The sequence below is a fragment of the Adiantum capillus-veneris genome, chromosome 18 (genome assembly GCF_014529385.1).
Source record: "Adiantum capillus-veneris isolate H3 chromosome 18, ASM1452938v2, whole genome shotgun sequence".
NCBI lineage: Eukaryota > Viridiplantae > Streptophyta > Polypodiopsida > Polypodiales > Pteridaceae > Adiantum > Adiantum capillus-veneris.
The window spans coordinates 105,009,556-105,034,255 of record NC_140948.1 but is presented as its reverse complement, the minus strand read 5'-3'; the positions used below and the strand labels follow the sequence as shown (position 1 = coordinate 105,034,255).

Here is a 24,700-nt window from a genome sequence, read left to right as displayed (position 1 = left end):
ACAACTCAATGGCTCCTATACAAGGTGAGTGAAACCTTTATGTACGTTAAGTACAGAAGGTGAATCACAATAGCAATTGAAAATAGATAGATAGATAGATATATATAGAGAGAGAGAGATCGATATATATATATATATATATATATATATATATATATATATATATATATATATATATATATATATATATATATATATATATATATATATATATATATATATATATATATAGAGAGAGAGAGAGAGAGAGAGAGAGAGAGAGAGAGAGAGAGAGAGAGAGAGAGAGAGAGAGAGAGAGAGAGAGAGAGAGAGAGAGAGAGAGAGAGAGAGAGAGAGAGAGAGAGAGAGAGAGAGAGAGAGAGAGAGAAAATGAAATGAAATGAAATGATATATTAACGTCTACAAGAGGCCAAAATGACCTATGAGACCAACTAATTACACTGATGAGTCTAGTACCAAGTCTGGGTACAAACAAGAAAACTACAAACAAAGAACTGATAGGAGTGCTACCGACTCCTATGGGTGGCTGGTAGGCTGAGCAATGGTATCATGCAATAAAGGTACAAAGTGGGGATAAGTGTCACCATGATACAATATAGCAGTAGCATGAAGCCTATCCCGATCGACATTCTGGGTGTCGTGCTAGAATCCTATGGATCCTCTGCCGCAATCTCCGCCGGTGCTGCGTGGCTCCCCTCCTCAGTCGCGGTCGTCTCGATCTCCCTAACTCTATAGCTCGATCAATGAGAGTACCGCTGATGTGTGTATGGGTGGGAACTGAGCTCTCTGGTGGTGGTGTCCCCTCTGACTCTGTGGTACTCAGACTGAAGAAATCTGAGATGCGTCTCTGGGACTGTCTCTGTCTTTGCCCATTCAATAGAGCGTCTCTATGTCTCTGAATCTCAAGTAGGAATAATCCGAGACATCTTTGATCCTGATATCTCATGACTCTGTCTAACGAGTCAAAACCATCTCTGAATAGACAATGAAAGCGTCCCCGTATCTCATAGTAGACTGTGCAGCAACATATGTAGTGAAACTCTGTCTCTGGTTCTGCATGGCATAACTGACATATCCTACTGTCTGCTGGTATGCCTCTGAATCTACCTGTCTCAATCCCAAGCTGGTGTGAAGATGTGCGAATCTGGCCAATAGCACATCGTAACCTATGAGATAGATGTGTGTCCATGTAACTGGGCCGTGTGGCAAATCCGTCTGTCGTGAGTTGAAGAAGATGTTCTCTATAGAAAACCCTCTTCGTACCCAACTCCCGTGATGGTTCTATCCATGTCCTCTTGCTATCAAGCTGGATAAGATCCTGCCGAATGAGTCTAGTAGTCTCCATCCGTGTAAGAGCCAAGGATGGTGCATCAATAGAATACTGGAAAGGGGGCAGCCTGTCCATGCTGAAACCATGCCTCTGAAACCATGAGCTCATCTGTGCATACCAACATGATGTATCTCCCTGTAATGCCAGCTGTCTGGATGACTCGAGAGCAAGCCTGGCATACCTGTCCCTGGTGGTGTCCCATAAGCTGTGTACAAATGATACTGATCTGGTGAGTGCCTCAACCTCCATAGGTGGGGCAGCCAGCTCCGCTCGTATGATGTCATGTGGGACTGAGGCCTTGGCTCTAATCAGCCTAGAAATCATAGATATCAGGGGTCTCTCCATATTAGTCCATCCAGCACTGTCAATAGACGGTCCCCAAACCTGAACCGCGTAGTGCATAACTAAAGCGACCAAAGTATCGAAAAGCCAGAGCTTTGTTCGAGGTTCCTGGAACTGAACTTGCGAACAAATCCTCTCTAAACCACTTAGGGCTGCATAGGCACGAGTCAATCTAGTGTCTGCTGCCACTTTCAGTGTGAACCTCGGTCCACTAAAGACCACCCCAAGATATGTGTATGCATCAGTGTACTCCATACTGTCCTGTCCATATGTGAAAGTAGGTGCTGATCTCCTAACCCACTGTGGCGTGGTATTAAATACCATGACCTTGGTTTTACCAAGGTTGACAGACAATCCACTATCCTCTGCAAAACTATGCAATGCGTCCAAATGTCTCTGCATACCCTCTGGCGATTCTGATATCAACACGATATCGTCAGCATACAATAAAAGAGGGATCCATGTCCCTGCAAGCTGAGCACCTCTATCTCCTCCTCTGTCAATATAATCAGAGACCCCATCAACATACATACCAAATAAAGTAGAGGACAGTGGGCATCCCTGTTTCACTCCGATGGTGGAGTGAACTATGTCGGATATCCCCTCTGATGTGCGTACATGACCCATCACTGAACTGTACAATGCCATGATCCCCCACATCAGCTCTGTGGGTACCCCCAATTCCATAAGCCGGTGCATCAATCTGGCCCTCGGCACTGTGTCAAAGGCTTTGCGAAAATCCACAAAGCTGCAGTATATCCGTCTACCATGTGCTCGACCCTCCTCAATGATAGCTCTGAGTGTAAAGACATGATCTAGTGTGGAGAAACCCCTTTTGAAACCAGCCTGCCTAGGTGCTCGTATGCCCATAATCTCTGCCCAACTGCTCAGCCTATGCTCGAGGATGGATGCATATAACCGTGCCAATGTGTGTCCTACCATGATAGTACGGTAATTCCCCGGCACTGTGGGGTCACCTGTCTTGAAGATAGGTACAATAGTAGATAATCTCCAAGACTCAGGGAGACCCTCACACATGACACAGTTGAATAGCCGTGCAAGCATCTCTGCCAACAAATCCCCAGCATGTATAATGTGCTCTGCTACCAAACCCTCATGATCCTGTGCCCGTCTGGTCTTCATCCTGTCAATGGCCTCCTTTACCATCTCAGTGGTAAAGAAGGTGCTCGTAGCCGGACATGGCTGTGGTGGGTCTGGTAATGGTGGTTGTCCAGGTACAGTGTATAAAGATGTTGCATACTGCCCCCATATCTCTGCAGAAGTAATCACTGGTGGGGGAGACTTCTCATGGAATAGACGCCAAGCCTCTCCTGAATCTCTACTAAGGAAGAGCTGATATAAATCTTGCTCCATCTGGACCAAGAAAGCTCGCTTCTTCCGCCGCACTAGTCGTCGTGTAGCAATGCGAGACTGTCTATAGGTGATCACTCCCAATGTAAGGTCCCGCTGTATCTGAGCTCTCCTCTGTCTACACTCCTCATCATACCAGTTGTTCTGAGGCATGTGCCCAGAAAGACGTCTCTGCCCCGGCTGAGTGTGTGGATATGCCTCTGTCGTTGCCCCATGTAATGTCACTGTCAGCATAGATGTGATCTCCTCCACTGTGTATACTGGCTCTGATGTGCATAAAAGCCTACGTATCTCCTCTACATAGACTGAGTCAATCTCTGGTGTAAAAGTATAGCGTGTATGTCCACCACCCCGTGAGGCCTGAGATGTATTGTACTCAAAGGAGATTGATAATGTTAAAAGTGCATGATCTACTGCTATCCCAACTGGCCTGGGCCCCACTGTGAAAACCTGAATGTGAGAGATAAAGCTCGGATGTGTCAGAACATAGTCTACAGTGCTGGACCCATGTCTATGTGGAAAACAAGTAAAACCTGTAGACAATGGGAAAGTCGTTAAGCCATTCAGTATGGCTAAACTGTGAGTAGTCGTCATCTCTCTCAGGTATCTCCCATACTCTGTATGCTCTCTGTCGTGTGAGCATCTCTCAAGTCCCAACTCCTCTGGCTCTAGCTCTCTAAGCATCTCCTCTGATGTGTCATAGAAGACTGTCTGTGAGCTGCCTGTACGGGCATTGAAATCCCCGAGGAGTATGATGTCTCCATCTCTGGAGAACTCCCAGATATCATCATCAAGTGCAGAGTAAGGAGACTGTCCTCTGGGTGAAGCATATACTGAAGTGCTGGGAGGAAAATAGCATATGGCGATGTACAAGAAACGTCCAGTCTCTGCCCTCAGCCTCACCCACAAGTATCTGGCCTGATCATCTCTCCGAACTATGTGCAATAGTGGTTGGAGCTCCTCTCTGAAAAGAACTGCTACACCTCCTGATCCTCTAGTCCCATGTGCAGTTCTGGTGCATGTCCTACAAGCTGTCTCCCATCTGTATCCTGATATGTGCGGCATCAACTGTCCTGGAGCCTGATGAGTCTCTGAGTAGAAAACAATGTCTCTGTCTCTGAAGCTATCCTCAAAGGCCCCCACATCAAGTCTATACGAACCATTACAGTTCCAAACTGCCATCCTGAGAGTGGTCCCATAGGTCTCGCACCGTCATGTAGAGCAGTGCTCTGTAATCACTACTCGTCCATTTCTGTAGAAAGCTAACTTCCCCTTCTCCCTTGCTGCTATAATCTCTGGCATGACCTCTCTCATATGTGCAAGCTGTGAGAGCGTAAGATCATCTCCTAAAAAGATACCTGTTTTCTTGAGGGTTGGCCTCTTCTTTAAAAAGTCTTTCTTTTCTTCCATGGAGGGAAAGCGCAAAATGAGAGCCCGTCCTTTTGAACTCTCCCCATTACCTTCACTCTTCTTGCCCACTCTCCATGAGGGCTTCTCCACCCCCATCATGGACATGAGGCTCTTCACCTCTTGGTCCACCTTATCTGAATCTTTTAGGCCGGTCACTCTCACGTGTAGAGCGCGTACCCTTCTTCGTTGTTCCTCTTCTAGTGTTTTGTTGATGATGTCGGGTGTAGTCGGAATTTCCTTGCCCTTTCCCTTCTTGACAACTTCAATCCATTTTTCAGCCTCGTCCATTTTCTTTTGCGTTTTGGAGAGAACCTCCACCCATGAGGTCTTCATTTCTCCTTCCTCCTTTATTTCTTTGACTTGTGCTCGTATACTATTCAGCTCGTCAATCATTGATGGCTGAATTTCCCCATCTTCAAGGCGTCTTCCCTCTTTGGTTTCGTCGAGTTCCTCCCGAAGGGCTGAGATGCTACTTTTTAAAGCTTGAATTTCATCCCGGAACTCCTTGCGTTCTAGTTCCCTCGCCTGTTCCTCCCTCTTTTTCCATTCGAGAATTAAATTCTTCTCTTTCTTCCACTCATCCATGTGAGCTTTGCATTCTTTCAACTCCTTTTCAATGGCTGTCATCCTCTTGCTTGTGACCATGTAGTGCGCCGCCATTTGTCTTGCCTTATTTGTTTCACTTTCTGAGAGAGGAGAGAGCAACCTATACGCACCGCATTATGCATACATAAGTTTCCCCATTCAGCCTACATGGCATATGTTTGCTTTCTGTATGTGTCAGTTTGCAATTTCTGTGAGCTTTGCAGTTTTCAAATTCCTTGCAAATAAATCCCTGCAGGTTTGATGAACGTTGCAAGCCGGTAAAGCTGGTGGGCACTGCAGAGGGTGACGGCGATGGGAAGTCTAGCACTGTGTTGATAAAGAGAGAGAGAGAGAGAGGGTGCGCCAGTGACCTGCTCCCTTTTCGTTTCTGCAGCCCTGTACTTTCAACAACCCCAGCCTGCCTTAAAACCTGTGCGCTGTGGTACTGAGGCTGAAAACTTGCGCACTGTGTTGCTGAGGCCGAAATTTGCGCGCTGTGGTGCTGAGGCTGAAACCTGCGCGCTGTGGAGCTGACTGAAACCTGCGCGCTGTGGTGCTGAGGCTGAAGCAACGTTGACAGAGCCTCCCAGTTTCAAGGTTCGCACTTGGGATGGGGCGGTGGAGATTTTGCTACCGCTGGAGAGAGAGAGAGAGAGAGAGAGAGAGAGAGAGAGAGAGAGAGAGAGAGAGAGAGAGAGAGAGAGAGAGAGAGAGAGAGAGAGAGAGGCGGAATTCCTTACCTAGAAGCGTTGGCTCTCAAGATGAGCAGCCCCCGAAGGGTATTTCTTTTATATTGCAAAAGCTAACCAATACAAACTGTTGTCACAAGTGCTCAAAGCCTTCTTGATCTTTTAAGAAATCTTGCTGCTCGAGAAATCTTGGATTCTTCTGTATAGTTCCCTAAAGCATAGATGTTGTCGAATTGCTGTAGGAACTGCAATGCTTTCTTGCGATCTTTCACCCCGGAAAGGGTGAAAAATTTGACTGTCGTGCCGCCATCTTTAAAATCTTTGGGTTGGTTAGGCGCATATCCCGGGTATGGATGATAAGGGTATCCAAGTGGGCTCCAACCATTGTAGCCTGGTGGCGGTGGTGATGGTGGAGGTGGGGGTTTGGTGGTGGCAAAGGCGGTTGCACTTGCTCAAGGGTCAGATGGTTGCACCATATTCCTGAAAACTCCCCCAATCGGAACAGACAGCTGAGAAGGTTGCCGGTTGGAAGCTCTCGTACTTTTTGGTGCCGAAGAAGGAGGTACCACCTGAGGCATCAGAGGGGGTAACATGTAGCTCAAAAATTGTTGAAAACTTTGCAGCATCGGAAGATTTTGCTGAGGATGCCCCGAAAGAATGTCGTGAAGCTCGTTGAGCAGAAACTGCAAATATTATGTTGAATCCATGAATTCCAAATCTTGGGTTCTTTATGGCTTATGCCCTGTAAGACACAGAGATGAAGACGGGAGCGCGCCCCGATGCGCGATGAAGTAAGGGTGGGAGTGGCTATTAAGTCCGAGTTGGGGGGAGAAGATCCCTCAAATAAAATTCCAATAGCTCTGTCTGCTCTTTTGTAGGACCGGTATGCTTTCAGAAAAGCACACGCCTGAAGCTCTGATACCACTATCACAAGACGGGCACCACGTGCCAGTAAAAAAGAACAGACTGAATAGACTTTTAGCACTTCAATAACAACTGAACTGAAAGAGAGAGATGACAGGTGACACGGAGTGGTGGATTTCCACCCCAGAGAGTATTGGCCCCAAACCTTGGCGCCCCTTTCGGTATTTCTTTATATTGCATCAACACAGTACAAGCCGGTACTCCAGACTCTTCACCTTCTCGAGGAAGCATGCCAGAGAATGAGCCCTAACCTCATATTTAAAGGCCCTAGGCCCCAAAAGCAGTTTACACTAAAGAGCCTTCAAACTCAAAAGCATTTGGTCCAAAAGCAAAGCCAAAAAGCTGCCAGCGTAAATAACGGAAATCCCTACAGCTGCCACATCATCAGCCAGCGCAAAACGCGGAAATCCGTACAGCTTGCCACGTCATCATGGCAGTGCAATTTTCGGAAATCTGCCACGTCATCAGCAGCTACGCAATTTTCTTGTGTGTGTGAGGCCTGCTTTATTTTAATTCTTTATGTCACTTGGGGCCCCATCGGACGGGGTCCCCATAAGTTGGTAGGACTTCTTCTTTTGTTACTTGTCCTTCTTAGGGTTTAGGCCCCTCGGCCGGCATCTGTAAGTTGGCTCCATTCTTTAGGCTTTGACACGTCAGCAGTTTGTGACAGATTCTCTCTTGAAGACTTGATTTCTCCTTCCCTTCCTCTCCTCCTGCTCCCGGAGAAAAACTATTGTCTCTTTTCTCCATTCTTCTTCCATCTCCAAGCTTTCATTTCTATCTCCAATGTCGAAATGCGCTTGTTTGTGAGCACGAACTTCGCCTTGCTAGCCATTGGTGATCGGTGTAGGGAAGACATTCTCCTTTTCCGGTCTGTGTCTTTGGTGTGTGTGTGTGTGTGTGTGTGTGGGGGGGGGGGGGGGGGGGGGGGGGGGGGGGGGGGGGGGGGGGGGGGGGGGGGGGTGCTCTATCTGGACTAAGAAATTTTCCATTGCTGTGCTCTAGTCAAGTGTTGAGACATTAGGAACACCCAAACTAAAACAGCCGGATCAAAATCTCATTGACAGTTCTACTTTGCAGAAATTGAGAATTATTATCCAATAGAAATAGTGATTAGAAAATAACCAAGTGTTTATTGAGGCTTAAACTTGTGCTTGTGTGTCTTGGTTTACCAGGTAAGACCGGAGGAAGTTTTAAGAAAGGCATTGACTATGGTGCAAAGCACACAAAAGAATTATCTTTATAAGTGCGAGCAGCTGAAATCTATACGACAAGATCTTACTGTGCAACGGATAAAGAATGAGCTTACTGTCCAGGTCTCTGCACGATTCATTTTAAATTGTATTGTTCTTGCTGCTGCAGCCATGCTTTAAAGTAACATGTCTTATTGAACTGTCTTGATCATGCCTGCAGGTTTATGAAACCCATGCTAGGATGGCTCTCGAGGCAGGAGACTTGCCAGAGTATAATCAGGTCAAAAAAGTGCTGCGCTTTTATCACATATATGTCATGCCATTATTTATGCCATTCCTGTAAATTTTAGTCTCATTGGCTTGGGACTGGCCTCTTCTATGTTATAATGTGAACAGTGCCAATCTCAGCTAAAAGGCTTGTACGCTGAAGGTATAAGGGGGTGCAATAAAGAGTTTGCAGCTTACAGCTTGCTATATATCATTGTACATCACGGAAACAGTCGGGATTTAATTTCTTCAATGGCAAGGTTAGTTTTGAATGAAGAGGGATGTTGCATGCAAGTTTAAACTCGGTAAGGTTCCTCCATGACACTTTGATTTGTCATCAGGCTGTCCGTTAGTGACAAGGAGGATGCGGCCATTAAGCATGCGTTAGCAGTCCGTGATGCTGTGGCTGCAGGAAATTACACCACTTTTTTCCGTCTTTATAAGACAGCTCCAAATTTAGGAACCTGTTTGATGGGTAATTCTCATGCTGCAAAGTTAAAAAACCCAGCATTTCGATTTTCTGGTAGACAAAACATGGAGAAACCTGCACCTTGGATTCAGGGCCTTTAACTTGTTCTTATGTTTTATTGTAGATCTTTACGTCGAAAAAATGCGGTTTGAAGCATTAAGATGTATGACTCGAGCATATCGCCCCACTTTACAAGTTTCTTACATCGGACGCATTTTGGGGTTTATCGGCTTTGGAGCTTCAGATTATAGTTCTGAAAAGGATCAAGAGGATTTGGACGAGTGTGAAGAATGGCTAAGGGCCCATGGTGCCATCCTGGTGAATGATAATGAGGGTGAACTGTGTGTGGATTGCAAGGTTTGTTGACTCCGGGGTTTCCAATCAAAGGCTTGTCCACTTGTTCAGAGACTCAATTGTGTGTTTTTTTGCAGGCTTCAATGGCGACTCTTTTTATGCCTGAACCAGAAGATGCTGTTGCTCATGGTGATGTGAATCTTGCTGTCAATGATTTTCTGGCCCAGGTGTGAAGATCATTATTGGCAAACCTGCTAATTGTACTCGATATGTGAATTCTTCTGGGCTATTGAGCCCCACCATTTGAGGCACCTGCACCTTCCAAGGCACAATTACGAAATGTCCCAAGCCATCCTGTCCTCGTCTATTGCGGCATTATCTTGCGAAAACCGGTCAAGCTAAAGCTGCCACATTCAATGCACAGGAAAAGCAACTAAATGGCATTCAAGAAGAATCCTCGTTACATCAGAATGGGCCCTTCTGCAAAGCAAGGCTAGCTCTCCAACAACAGTTTTTCTGGTTCTATAGTGCAAATATGAAGCAGTGCTTCCTAAATGCCCCAAAATTTTGGCCCTGTTTTCTGAGGACATAAGCTGTTTGAAGCTGAATTGGCAGTGAGGAAGGCTCTGTACAGTTGGACCGAATGTATTTTTGGCGTGGTGGATCATTCTTTCTTAACCACCCCATCGGAAGTTGAGCTGTCGTGGTCAGTGGAGAGCAAGAGGGTTTACAAGGATTGCAACTCAGAAGACTTTCTGTGCGCTTTCTTCCAATGTGGCCGTCCTCGTGACTGAGTTTTATCATGTATGGTGATTTCTACAATTATTGAAATCCAAGTTAAGGTGATAATTGCCCTCAAGTTTTTTAAAAAAAGGGCTTGTCATTCACTGTATCGGATTTTCCCATTCATGTAACAAAGCTTTGTATGCATAATTAAAAAAGTCCCAAGAAAGATTCAGGGGTTTCTTACAAAAAATAAGGCTAGTCATTGATTGTATTGAATTTTCCCTCATTCATATAACAAGAACTTTGCCAAGCTTCAACTTGCTCTTGGCAATACCAATGATCCACTAAACTTCTTGACTAGCACTTGTCGTGTGTGAGATCCCTTGCCAAATAGAACATAGAGTTATTTGTGTTCGGCTCCCTCACACAGAGCCCACGATGGGGCACTTGGATAGCATAAAGATAGTATTGTCCTTTGTATGAAGTGGTTGTGTATTCAAGGCTAATTTTGATAACAAAACGCTTGGACTTCACATCGACAACTCAATTGGATTATTGATACCGGTCGGGCCCGCTAGTATTTCCTTGCATGTGGGCTTACAAGCTCGTGGACAGGAACCTGGATAGATTTTCCGTAGTTTACTATATAGGGTTCGGCATAGCCTGTTTCAATGAGTTGAATCAAGAAGTTCGAGGGCTCTTGATGGTGTTTTGCATCAAGTGGGCTAGTCCCACATCCTTGGTGCCAACTCAATCTAGGAGGATAACCACATACAAGGCTTGTAGCAGAGGCATGTTCCTCCAACAATCCAAATGCATTCATGAAGGAGGATTCTACGCACATTTCTAAAGAGGTTTACAAAGGGAGCTCCTCTGTGTGTGGTTTTTCTTTCTTTCCCTCTCACTTAAGATCAAAGAGCTGCAATCAAGCACAAACTTTGCAATGTAGTTCCTATAGTTGTGCAGTTGTGAGAAGGTAGACATTGTCCCAGAGAGTCTCCAAGGATAAGGTCTTTCATAGCACTATGGGTGAGAAACAAATTGAGAAGTTCAATGGGGGATTTCACAATTTGCAAACGAAGTCTATCGTGTGATGAGGAAAAACCAATAGTCCATAGTCAAGTCTCCTAATAATCTGCCATCTTGTGAAAACACAAAACTAGAGCCATGAGTGCACATATTTGGCCAAACATGGTATCATTATTACTTCACTACTCAATAACTATATGCACTACATTGATGAATGTGAAGCCTCAACTCAAGCCTTTGAATGTATCATAAAAGAATTTCGGAGCAAAAACAAAGAGGAGCAAGATTAGCTGAAAGAAAGAACTTCACGAACTCATAATGGAATTGAATGAAGACATAGCTAGCCTAGTTAATAGGCTCAAAATCATGGCAATGCAACTCAAATACACAAAATGTGAGGTGCAATGCTAATGGATGCCATCCTCTTTTGATAATTTACTCACAATCATAGAAGAGAAAGGTCCAACCTCAAACATGTGGCCTAGTAGTTGATTCTCTACATGCTGAGGAAAAGAAGCACAAGAGAGAGGCACGTTCAAATTCAAGGGGAGGAGGAGTAGCAACTTCATGAATAACAATGTTAGGATTTGCTTCGTTCTCTAAAAATGTTTTGTATTTCGCTCTCTCTTACAGTGGAGCCATTTCTTGGAAAGCCTAGGTGAGCTTGGTTCCCCCCCCCCCCCCCCCCCCCCCCCCCCCCCCCCCCCCCCCCCCCCCCACACACACACACACACACACATAGAGCATATACTCTTATGTGCTATTTTGTTAGAGTTCAAAAATGGGGTCCATAATGAGTTATTTAGTTGAACAGGTTATTGCCAACAAGAAGGAATGTATTGTGCTTGAAACACGAATAATGCCTTGTCAATACTAGGATTGTCTTGGTAATGGGATGGACATGATACATGAAAAAATGTAATAATGATAGGATTCTAGTTTAGAGGTAAAGGGGGGAAAAGCCCAATTTTGAATGTACACTAGTGGATTGGTGACTGGCCAAACTCAGAAGCCAACACATTGGCAAAGTATAAGTGTCCTAAACGAACACATGTACTCTTCAAAAGTGAAGTCGAAAGAGGAGGAATCTATCCAGAGTTTTCTCTTGGAAAGAGATAAGTTGAAAGATGAATAGTGCATCCCATGGTGCTAAACGGATTGCAAAATTTCTCTCAATTTCACATCAAAGCTATCTATTTTTCAGAGAAAGCTATCAGCATTGAGTGTTCAAAGAGAAGTAAATTAACTATTTGCATCATATCTCGACAACAAGCATTAGAATCCTTTTTCTTTTTGCAGAACTGAATGGATTCTATTAGCATAACCAAAAAAATGCAAATTCTAGTCATGCTCATGCCGAGCCATGATGTCTCCCAGCAATCATAGATACATCGACTGAAAGGGGAGCCACCTTAGGACACTAAAAAAAGACACACACACACACACACACAAACATAGACACACACACACACACACACACACACACACACACACACACACACACACACACACACACACACACACACACACAAACACTCAAAGAGCTGCATACTCAAAGAGCTGACCACTCTTTGATTTTGGCTTCTAGCAACTTATAAGGTTAGCCCTATGTTTAAAACTTTTTCTCTAGCTCATCTCTAAATGATTGGATATACTAAGGAGCTACTACTTCAAAAAATTCTCAAGTTTTTTCCTCTAAGGAAAGGTCCCCTACACTATGATTTATGAGTGTGACTTCAAAACCTCTATATAAACTCTTCCCTACCATTTTTTTCTCTAGCTCATGTCTAAATGATTGGATATACTAAGGAGCTACCACTTCAAAAATTTCTTAGGTTTTTTCCTCTAAGGAAAGGTCCTCTACACTATGATTTATGAATGGTTCTTCAAAACCTCTATATAAACTTTTCCCTACCATTTTTTTTTGCGAAACTTGTCTTCAAGCAGGAATATCTAATTTAATGAGGATCCTTGCCTTGATAGGCTCTTCTTAACAATTGGAAGCGTGCATTTATCTAATCCTGTTCCTTAACTTTATCTAATCCTGTTCCTTAACTTTTAAAAAAATTCATTTTTAGAGAGTACAAGAACTTTGAAACACACGTACACCCCCTATGTACAACGGCCTCACAGGTAGGGAGAGAGGCATCCCATCACACACACACACACCCGCATATGGGAACAACCCTAAGGACTTAGAGCATGTCTTCAGGTTGCCAACGGAGTATTGAACCCAAGACCTTAGGCACATAGGCTATGACTCTACCAACTGAGCTAGCACCCGTTGACTTTGATGTATTGTGCCTTACATTGGCTTTGGAAAATCTATTTCCCTTATAAAAGCGGTGCTCCTCTTTTAAGTGCACCTATTGTGGAATTGCACCCTTAAAAAATTCCATACATACCCCATGAAAACACCTCCTTGGGCCATGTGGTTACACACACACACACACACACACACACACACACACACACACACACACACACACACACACACACACACACACACACACACACACACACACACACACACACACACACACACACACACATTCAATGGAAAGCCCCGAAATTGGTAGTTATTACTAAGTCCAACATCACAATGAAGGTGTGTGTGTGGGTGTGTGTGTGTGTGTTTCATATATATATATATAAGCAGCATGGGATGAGGAAACATTCATATCCACAATCTCCATGTTTGAAGCTCTCTAAATGTATTTCAAGACTCAAAAACTCACTTCATACCTTGTTACTTAGAAAACATTCCACTACCAAAAAAAATAATGAAAATGAATTGACTGGTGTTGGTTGTCTATACATTGACCCTAGATGGGGTTCCTCATCACAATCACCATAGTCCTTTCACTTGGACGGTTTCAAGAAATAGGAGCTACCAATTTCAATTGCTCTAGTTAGATTTATTTTATTGAATCTATGTCCTTTTTTTCAAGGCAAAACTAATTTTAAATAAACATCTTGAATGAGGGTTATATATGACCTAAAAACTGAGCCAAAATCATGGAGAACGTTGTAAAATCCCTAAAGAACATCCTATGTAGAAAAATCCTCACTCTAGATCTAGGCCTTTTCTTGAGAGAAAAGCTTAAAGCAAACAAATCATATATTTGGAGTAACTACTTGAGTTAGTAACTAATTACTATTTTTTGGATATGTGACAGACTTTGGCCCTCTCCCAAGGTTTAGAGTCAGCTTTAAGCCCTTGTTTATGGCTAGATCTTTTTCACTTACATGTATTAGCACTTTGGATGTTTCCCAACTAATTTATGACTATCTTTGTCTGAAGACAAGAAATTTTCTATCTTGCATATGATTTCCTACAATGATCTGATTAAAATCCTTGAAGCACTTGACAAGAATCTTGAAGAAGGATGCAAATTGATCTCTTAAATGATCAACCAAATCCCTATCTTGACCCAAAAATACAATCAAGACCTTGCTCAATTATCTTCTAGAGGAGTGGAACTTGCCAATTTCTTGAAACAATTGTGTAGGATTAATCCAATCTTTGCCTCTACACCAGCCACCCCTATTGTCCCCAAATTAAGCGAATTTTTTTGCAAAGATATGACTGCTTTAGAGGCATAAAAGAGTTCCAAAACAACATATGCAACTTGAGTGAATCTACTCTTTCAGAAATGGTCTCTAAAGTTTCCAAAGTCTTTTGTTTTTTGCCTATTATGTAGATTGAGGTTGAAGCCTTTGGAGTCCATCACCAACTTTGGATGTTGCCTCATAAAGCTAGTGGTTGCACAGATTGCCTTCAATCACTTCAAAAGTTGATGCTAGATATTCTTAAGGAGCTAAAATTGAAGGGGCAAGGCACTTTCCTAACCACTTATGCAAATACAAAGGAGTCAAGTTCGATACTAGTCTTCTGAAACCTTGCCTTGAGGAAGAGGACTAGTATCAAGCTTGATGCCAAATTCTCTTACCTCACCCACCAAAAACTCCTTCACTTCTTTCAACTTAATTTGCAACACTGCCTTAATAAAGATGTGATTCTCAATTGCACTTACATAAAAGATGTAATTCTTGATTGCTTGGCCATTTGACTAGTTTAGTCGACTTACTCTGAATGGAGTCATCAATGTAAATGGATTTTGATGAATGTATGGAAAAATGTTTCCTTGACAAAATTACTTTGCTTCTTTGGTATTGGTTTTCTTCCAAATGCTCTTGGATTAATCCAAAGTTGGGTAGCTTTCTCTAAAAACTTTCACATGGATGGTATAGTTGGACTAGGCTTTCAATTGTTCTACTATCATGTCTAAGAAGCTTGCTTGGTTGGCAGACTGTGACAATCGCATGGGTATAGAATTTGTCCCTTGTTCACTTTGTTCTATATTTATTTCAACTACAATTATTAGTCACTGTCATAGGGATGGTTACTCTCTTGAAAACACCACAAAACTGCATTCCCTTTAATGGTGATTTGGGACTATTAGAAGCTATCAAAATGACCTTTGATCTAGTGGATTTTTGAAAGGACAACAATTTTGATGTTATATTGGAAAGACAATTTGTGTGATAGTTTAAATGGTTTAAGATTGGGGTATGACAAAACAACTATGAGAGTGAGCGTGAAAGATCATTCTTATAGAGGTGTTACTAAGACACCGGTTGAGGAGTTTGACTTTGACTCTACCATGGTAGATGAACATAAAATTCTCACATGCCTTCAAGCAAAGGCTCACATTTGGATGTGTGGGCCATCCGATTGTAATAGTCTCCTCAAGGAAGATTGTAAATTGGAAAGATCAATAGAAGATGATGTCTATAAACCAGAACCCTTCCCTAAGGATCTTTTTGAACCTCTTGAGTGGATTTAGATACTAGCCACCTTGGATGTATATGTAAAAAAAATCAACCCTACCAAGTTTTTTGACAAAGATGGATATGACATTATTCCCTTCAAAATGTTTGGAATATATTGAGAGCACGAATGAATTACCATGTAGGCAAGTGACCCATGAGATTTTCAAAAGAGATCTCTCTGAGACAACAAGGAAACCTTCTATAATTCTTTTGTACATATATCATTGTAGGAGGATGTAGATAATGAGAAGTTTGATGTGTCAAAGAATGAAGAATTAATTGTGAAAAAAGAGGACAAGCTGTATGCCTTTTCTAATCAAAAACCAAAACAACAAGCATGATACAAAGCAAAGAGACATAAACAAAAGGAGACCATAGGAAATAACCTCATGCCAACACTAAAGGGTAAAACTCACTATTGATGCTTGTGGGAGTAATTGACTGTGTCAAGGATAAGATTGCCAAGAGATACGAAAGCCCCTTAACAAACAAGGAACTAAAGAAAAATGAGACCAAACCCAAACCCAACCAACCAAAAATGACCGAAGTGGAACAAAGAAAGAAATATTTAGAATTGAAAAAACCCTTAAAGGAGGTATGGATGATGGATATCAAAAGTGAGGAAGCAGCAAGGTGGATCAAATTAGTGGTCCTTCCCACCACAAGAAATACATTATCCAAGATAGAATGATTGTGATACCACAAATTGTGAGAGAAGTGAAAGAACCAAGGACATCGTATGATGACCTAAGGAAGTCAAGAGAATCAACCTAGTGGATCCCGGGAGAGGAACCAAGACTCGTATATATTGCAAATGACCTAACCCCTCAAGAAGAAGAGATCTTGATTGCAACGCTTCAAGAGAAAAATATGTTTTCTTTTGTTTGTACAAAGAACTTAATAAAGTGTCTCTTGATATCTATTAGCACACTATTTCTCTTAAGAGTGATGCTAAACCAAGTAGAACGTGTCCATATATTCACAATGAGAAGACAAGACAAAATTCTTGGCCACATTGTGTTGAAGAATGCAATATCTGTTGATTTGGAATAGTTTCATGTGATGTAGATTTGCCTAGACGTACGACAATGAAAGAGGGACAAGGCTTTATGGGCCATTGTGGATACTATCATAGATTTATCTACATGTAGGCAATTATCATGAAGCCTCTTTATTAATGATTACAAACTTCAAATGGATAGAGGATTGTGAAACACCTTCAGTAGCTAATGAACTACTTCATTTCAACTCCAATATTGAAGGCTCTTGACTAGACAAAGATTTTTCATGTCCATATTGATGCATTACATACTAGCTCAACCATGTGACCGGGTAACATGGATTTATCCATTTTGTTGTGCTATTAGGCAACGGAATAGCACTAAAAGAAACTATACAACCATTAAAAGAGAAGGGCTAGGAATGATCTACAATTGGCAAACCAATTCATCTTCTTTGTAGATCATCAAGCTGTGTTGTATCTAGTGAAAAAACCATGCAATGCAAGATTTATTTTTAGATGGTTTATTATGTTGTTGGAGTTTGATTTCAGAGTGATTGTTAAAAATGTCACAACCCACCAAAGGTATGACTATCTATCATGAGTAATGCATTAAAAATCACGATGGAGTGGATGACGATCTGCCTAATTCATATATTTTTAGCATAGAAATGGTGCCTACATGGAGTGAGTAGATAATTCCTCTTCTCACCTTAGAGAATGTTCAGGTAGAGTGACAACCACATGTAATTGAGCAATCTCCAAAACTGTACCTATTGGATAAACATTGCCATCAGCAAGGAGTAGACCAAATAATGAGGCTATGCATTGAACTTGGAGAAAGACCAATCTACCGGGCTCAAATGCATATTTAAAATAGGTTTTCATAGTGGGAAAGAACAAACACATTAGCACCTGATGACACTAGGTGTATTTTGGGCCAATGCATAAAAAATGGTTCATGAGTACGTCAAAGATTGTGAAACATGCATCAAAAAACTACCACAAGGTTTTGTAACCATGTCCCTAGTTACACTAGTACCCAAATGGAGTGGCTACATTGTTGAATACTTGAAAACTAGGATATTTTTATATGGAATGAGAAAAGCATGCATGATATTCATTAAAGAAGAAGCTTGTGAATATGTGTCGATTTCCAATCACCTCTACAACAAGGGGAGGGATGAGCAATTAAGAATGTGTGCACTAGAAGATTAGTATTTACCCATCTTCATGCAAGCACCATATGTTGGCATCTGACTCAACCTCTGTAGTTAAAGAAGGTATATAATCTTGGAGGGATGATCTCCAAGAAATGGCTCCTCCTGCAAAGATAAAAATGTAGCAGGACAAAAGATCCTCTACTGTCTTTGCAACCTGCATGATCTGCATTTGTGTAATAAAAATAAACACACCATAGTTACTAAAGAATAAACATCTACTTGCTGTACGCTTCAAGTATCTGAGGATGTGTTTCACTCATCCATAGCATACATAAGTATGTCTACAATTGAAGAATATGACACACCTTTCATTTCTTCTCTCTTAGCATTGCTATGTACTTCTTGCTGCTTGCCGATTTGGGTAGTGGAGCAATAGCATCCAAACCCCACTTCTCAAATGAATTTTGAGCTATGATAGCCCCTTGTGACTTGGCTACCAGTCGTCTTTCACCCATGGTTTGACACTCATGGCATGTCTTGTAGAAATAGCACACATCTCATACAATTGATGGCCACTAAAAAATTGCTCTAAGCACACAAAAATATACCTGATCTTTGGCTTGATGCCCGCTCTCCTCATGACACTGGTCTAGAACCACACCAATTTCCTCCTTGTAGAGGACTTGCACATGATTGCTAGCCAATTGACATCTTCTTGATTTTGCTCCCATCTAACATGCTTAAAATGCACTGCTTCAAAGAAATTCAACAACTTCTTTATGAAAAAAAACCAGTTTTTGAGAGAATCACTTTTCACCTTCCATTTACCCAAGAACTGCTTAACGACTAAGAGTGCATCACCCTTAACCACAAGCTTGGAGATTATACACTCCACACACTACTTTAGTCCCAGATGGAGAGTCAATTACTTTGCTTCATTGTTTGTGTGAGCGCCTTCCAAGTCATAAGCTTAGAAAAAATCACTTTATATTGTGGGTCCTATATATCACACCTCCTCCCGCTTTCTGCACGACTCTCATGTAAGCCCTGTCAAACCAAATAGTAAAGGCTTCTTCCAAATTAGGATCCTCTTTGACTCCTTCTTTCACCAGTCTTGGATACACCGGAATATTTGCCTCTTTGTTCACTATAATTTCTGCCAAATCTGACTTGCTTGTGTGATCAATTTTTAACTTGAACTTGAAATCTTGCAACTCTAGCACCCACTTTCTGATACACCTCCCTGGATTTAGATGAAGCACTACCTTAGGCAAAAAATTGTTAGATTTAAGCACATAAAACTTCCAATCTCTATGTATGACCTTTCTCTAGGGCTAATCACACGGCTATCAAAATAGATTGGCTTGTAACATTTACCCACTTCTGCATCAATACAACACCAATGGCAATCATACCTATTGCCATGGCAACATAGAAGTCATTCTCCTTGTTAGGAGGACAAACCATCGGCAATTGGCAAAGAATCTCCTTTATTTTGTCAAAGGCCACCTGACATCTTCAATCCACTTTGGAAAACATGAACTTTCTGACTCAACTTTTGAAGAGGGTATACATACTATGAAAGCATCCAAAAGAATCTAGACACTTTGGTTTGTGCACAAAAGAATCCAAACCTATTGCAGTGTTGGGGGCTCCATCAAAACCAAAGCCTTCACCTTTTCTGGATTGGCTTCTATCCCATTCTGTGAGACCACATGACCCAATAAATGAGCCCACGTTTGAGCCAACTTGCACTTCTTGGAATTCAATTGTTCACCCTCTTCATCCAATCTTTGAAAGCACAACTTTAACTTCAACAAATGCTCAACCCTAGAACTATAACACCCAATATGGTCCAAACACCTTGTTCATCCAATCTTGAAACACCGATAAGCATTCAACAACCCAAAAGGCATCCTGCGGGTAGGCAAAGCACCCCCATGGAAAAATGAAGGTGGTCTTTAGCTGGTCCTCCAAAGCAATGCCAATTTGGAAATGACCTAAAAGCCGTCCATAATTGAATATCTCTCATGCTTTGAAGATCTCATCATGGAATGACAAGGGATAGTGATTCCGCTTTGTAGCATCATTCAACGGCTTATGATCTACACATACTCTCCACTTCTCATTCTTTTTTGGCATAATGACAACCAATGAAACCCACTTATTTCACTAGATAAATAATACCTGCTCAATTAGCTTGTTGATCTCTTGCCACAAGGCCTCCTTGTCACATAAAAACTGGCTCCAAAATCTATGACCCAATTCTAATCAAAGCTAGTATCTCGTGAATTAAGAGCATCTAGACTTAGATCTCCTATAAAGACTAAAACATCTGAAGAAGTTTGGACCGCAAGCACATCTACAATCTTAGGAGACTCAATCACATTAAGATCCTCAATCTTAGCTTTTCCCTTGCTTTTATTGTCACATTTCTTACTGTCTTGAGACTTTTTCTTGTCTCTTTTCCACGAACTTGTATTTTTGTTCAAATTTTTCCTTTCTTGTGGCAATGGTAGCACTCTTGCACAAAGAACCTCTAGATTTGCTACAAGAATTCTTACAATCCTTACTTTTGGCTGGTTATTAGTGCAACCTCTTTAACCTTTATCACTTGCAATACATGCATCACCTTACTCTGTAGGCTCCATGGATTTCTTCCGTATCTCTTCACACTGAGTAGAATGGAAACTACAACATCATAGGCCAATTTTCCCTCAGGCATAAAGTTTAGTTACTAATCACTATGCAAAATATGTGCCATGAAGAGGGTAAAGAGTACAATAAGGAGATAGACCATACTTTGTTGTTAAAATCAAGTCCTTGTGACATCAATTGATAAATAAGGTCGAGGATCAAGCTCCCAAGCACCGGCCCAAGATGAAAAAGAATCATATGAACTCAAGGATTTTGATGAAGATAAAGAACAAGAAGAAGCCCATTCAAAATTTCTAGAAAGAGAAGATGATGAGGCAAAGGGGAAAGATAAAGAGTAGCAAATTGAAGAGCAACATATACCACAAACAAAAGCAAGGCAAACGGTTGAAGTTACTCTCACAAAACTAGAAAAAAAAGGATACTCAGAAGCTATTCAATGCAAAGCAGACCAAAGAAGAAGAATATGAAGGTGAATTTACAAGTTTAGCTACCAAGTACAAGAAGCTCCAAGAAGAATGGTGAAAGAAAATACAGAAGGAGATAGATCTCACACAATTAAAGAAGAAAGAAATAAGGAAAGATTTTAAGTGAAAATATGAAGAAAGGGAGAGGCCTCAAACAAATAGAATATAGAAGAGGATTCCCTCTTCAACAAACCTACATGCTTGTTGTTGACAAGAGAAGGGACAATTGTAGAAAGGGATGCCAAGACTTAGGAACTTAAAGATCAACTTCAAGTGATAGCTATTGGGCATGTTGATGAAAAACAACAGACCATAGAGAAAGAGGCATCAAGAGAGACAAGAAAGAAGAAACTTCCTTTGCTAACATTATGAATGAAGAAGTTGATTTGCAAGACCCACAAGGGGAAACCTTAGGTATGCCTAGCATGGAAAAAAATCAAGAGAAAGAAGATTGACAAGCCACCAATTTAGTCCTTGTGTTGGGGGTCCATTGTAGCGTGGTTCTAATGACCAAATAATGTCAATCTTGAGAGATGAGCTACCCAGCTAGGGCATGGAAACACTCACACAAGATCAGTGAACTAATCAAGATAACACAAAGGGTTAACTCTATGAGGTGTCCTTGGCCTATGGAGGAGATAAGCCACAAGATTGGCAATCTCAAACTCCACTTCTCCTCACCTAAATCTACTCAATCAAACACACTAATGATTTCAATGATGCTTAACATCAGTAATCCTACCATGCTACACAACACTAATCAACGCACACACATAGATCTACCAAGCGTCCAAGATTCAATCAAATCTACATGAACATGCAAAGAATAGTGGGAAATCACGCAAGATTAGAGAGTAATTAATGACTAATTATTAAGATCTAGTTAATGAATGCATCAAAGACCATCAACAGAAAGTGAAAGAGGCTTAGTAAAACAGAATTAACAGCATTGATAAGTCTTAACCAAGTCACATGAGCATGAAGAAGCTCAAGGATTCCACAGCCATACACCACATGAGCTCTCACTAGAGGTGCTCTCAACAAATGAGGTTGTGCATTAATTCCCTTTACACACTGATTTGTATAGCTAGGGGTTAAAATGTGCAGTGTCCAAGTTCTCAAGGTCTTTATGGCTCCACATTTATTATATCTTCTACCTAAGCACACTAACCGACATCTTCTTTACAACTTAGAACTCTATTTGAGCTTGTAACATATTATTATTATTACAATCACTAAAAATAATTTGAGAAATTATAATACTTGGCCATTTTGGGAATATATGTAACTCCCATCTTTACTGACTCTTTGTATCCACCTTTAATGTGTAGTTTATAGGCTTTTAGCAAATCCTATTAACTAACGTCGGCTCAATTAACATTCCCCCTTTTTGATTTCATGGCTGATGAATTTGTTGGTGAGGTTTATTCCACCATAGTATCTTGAAGATCCAAATTGGTGAAGATCTTTGGTGTGAGTTGATTTTGCTGCATTATTCATTGTAATAGTATAATGGCTAGGGATGCTGATTATTTATTAAAAGTATATACAAGAGAAGTAGAGTGGTGAGAATCTAGATTAGGGTCTAATGCCTGGATAACCAAAGTGAAAAAACCCATTGGGAAAAAATTGCCTTTGGGATGCACACATTTTTGGAGTACTAAATTAGCATGGGAAATATTAACAAAGTACTGAAGGGATTATTTGTTGATGTATTCAGGAAGAAGATGGTAGCAAATATAAGGGTAGCAATATGAAAAGTTTTCCTCTTGCATGCTATAGTCCACTCAAGGTGCATAAGTGGAAGCAAAAAAGAGTATCTATTGTAGATGTCCAATTATGGGGTATCCTATATGAATACACAAATATGCATGAGAAAAATATGCTTTGCAAGAAAGATTATTGAGGGGTTCTAAAAAACGAAGGTGTAGCTATAAAAGCATATGAAATGGATTTACAAGCTAGCATCCCTTTAAGAAGTATTTTCTTTGTTGATAATGTGTGCTCTCATCTTACTGTGCACTGTGCATGAGTGTAAGACTTTACACCACTCCACGTTTTAAAAGTCAATAGACTTTGACTCTTATGCTCATCTCTTGTAGCATGAGTGACATAACTTAGATAAGCTCAAATCTTCTAGCTTGAGTGTAGGCCTAAAACTACGACTCTTAGCACAAAGTTTATTAGACTTGAAGCTTTGGGACTAATGCTTTGCTCATTTTGTAACTCAGTAGCTCAAGTATGACTATGCAGAAGAGTGTTTTTTGCACCCTGGAAACTTGAATTTTTACATTTTTGTGCTCACCACAAACATTTCTTTTGATATTAGTAAGATTGAATCCTCAAAGTGTGGATTATTGAAGGACCAATCTGGCATTGAAGGTTGGGTTGTCCTTCTTTGATTGTGAAGGACAACCCATATTTTGGTTTTGGTTGGCATTGAAGGTTACTTTTTCCATATTTGTTTAATCAGATTTGAATTTGTAGTTTTTTGGTTGGGTTGTTCTTCTTTGATTGTGAAGACTCCATTATCCATTTAATTTCCAATTAGGTCTAAGGAGCCTTTGATGTTGTTGTAGGCCTCTCTTGATTGTTTGCATTTGACTCATGACCAAGAGCACTGGAAGACTTAGGAATCCAAATCCTCCTATTACCTTTGTAGCTTCTTTATTGACTTTGTCTAGTACGAGGCCTTGCTGAGCTTGAGATCTTCTTATAGCATGTTTGTAATTGCAGTTGGTTTTTGGTTGAGTGGTAGCCAAATTATTTTATGTCTTGTGTAGAATTTTTGTGCAAGAAGAAGATTCTTTGGAATCCACCTTTGGTTTGTATCTTCTTGAGGATAGTGGTAGGATTTAGTAGCACCCAATGTTGTTCTTTTGTATTGCCTCTTCCTAGGTATCTTGGAATGTTGTCGAGGTTGATACTCAATTGGCCTTCTTCCTTGGGCCTACACTTCATATGATGTGATATTTGGTTTTGGTACCCATGTTTTTACATTTTTGTGCTTACTACAAACATTTCTTTTGGTATAAGTAAGATTGAATCCTCAAAGAGTGGATTATTGAAGGACCAATTTGGCATTGAAGGTCAGGTTGTCCTTCTTTTATTGTGAAGGACAACCCATATTTTGGTTTTGGTTGGCATTGAAGGTTACTTTTTCCATATTTGTTTAATCACCTTCAAATTTGTAGCTATTTTGGCTGGGTTGTCCTTCTTTGATTATGAAGACTCAATTATCCGTTTGAATTTTCAATTAGGCATGTTATTAGGAGCCTTTGATGTTGCCATAGGCCTCTCTTGATTGTTTGCATTTGACTCATGAATAGGACCATTGCAAGACTTAGGAATCCAAATCCTCCTGTTACCTTTGTAACTTCTTTTGTTGACTTTGTCTAGTATGAGGTCTTGTTGAGCTCTTGAGGTCTTCTTATAGCATGTTTGTAATTGCAACTGGTTTTTGGTTGAGTGGTAGACAAATTATTTTATGTCTTGTGTATAATTTTTGTGCAAGAAGAAGATTCTTTGGAATCCACCTTTGGTTTGTATCTTCTTGAGGATAGTGGTAGGCTTTAATAGCACTCAATGTTGTTCTTTTGTATTACCTCTTCCTAGGTGTCTTGGAATGTCGTCAAGGTTGATACTCAATTGGCATTCTTCCTTGGGCCTACACTTCATAGGATGTGATATTTGGTTTTGGTGCCCATGTTTATCTATTACATCTGTAGTACTCTTGTTCTTCCAAACTGTACTGTGAATCTCTTAATCCCATGTACTTGTATTTTTGTGTTGATATTTTATTTTCAATCCACACAGGATCACTGACTTTGATTTGAATTCTTGGCATTTGCTTTGAAATTTTTTGGTTAGAAGATCTAGGAGTTCTAACTGACATTGTGATTCCTGGTACTACATGAGCTGAACTTGATGGGGCTGTAGTTCCCCCTTCC

At 41.0% G+C, this 24,700-nt stretch overlaps 1 protein-coding gene across 1 annotated transcript in view; it reads left to right on the top strand.

The window, feature by feature from the left end:
* Nucleotides 1-9,960, top strand: part of SAC3A (SAC3/GANP/Nin1/mts3/eIF-3 p25 family) — a 71,318-nt gene extending 61,358 nt beyond the window's left edge. The window contains exons 7-12 of the mRNA XM_086489044.1: nt 7,827-7,967; nt 8,065-8,124; nt 8,241-8,371; nt 8,453-8,586; nt 8,705-8,937; nt 9,012-9,960. Of these exons, the coding sequence (XP_086345170.1) occupies nt 7,827-7,967; nt 8,065-8,124; nt 8,241-8,371; nt 8,453-8,586; nt 8,705-8,937; nt 9,012-9,107 (795 nt within the window). The 3' untranslated portion in view covers nt 9,108-9,960. The remainder of the gene's footprint in view (nt 1-7,826; nt 7,968-8,064; nt 8,125-8,240; nt 8,372-8,452; nt 8,587-8,704; nt 8,938-9,011) is intronic.
* The last annotated feature ends 14,740 nt before the right edge of the window (nt 9,961-24,700 follow it).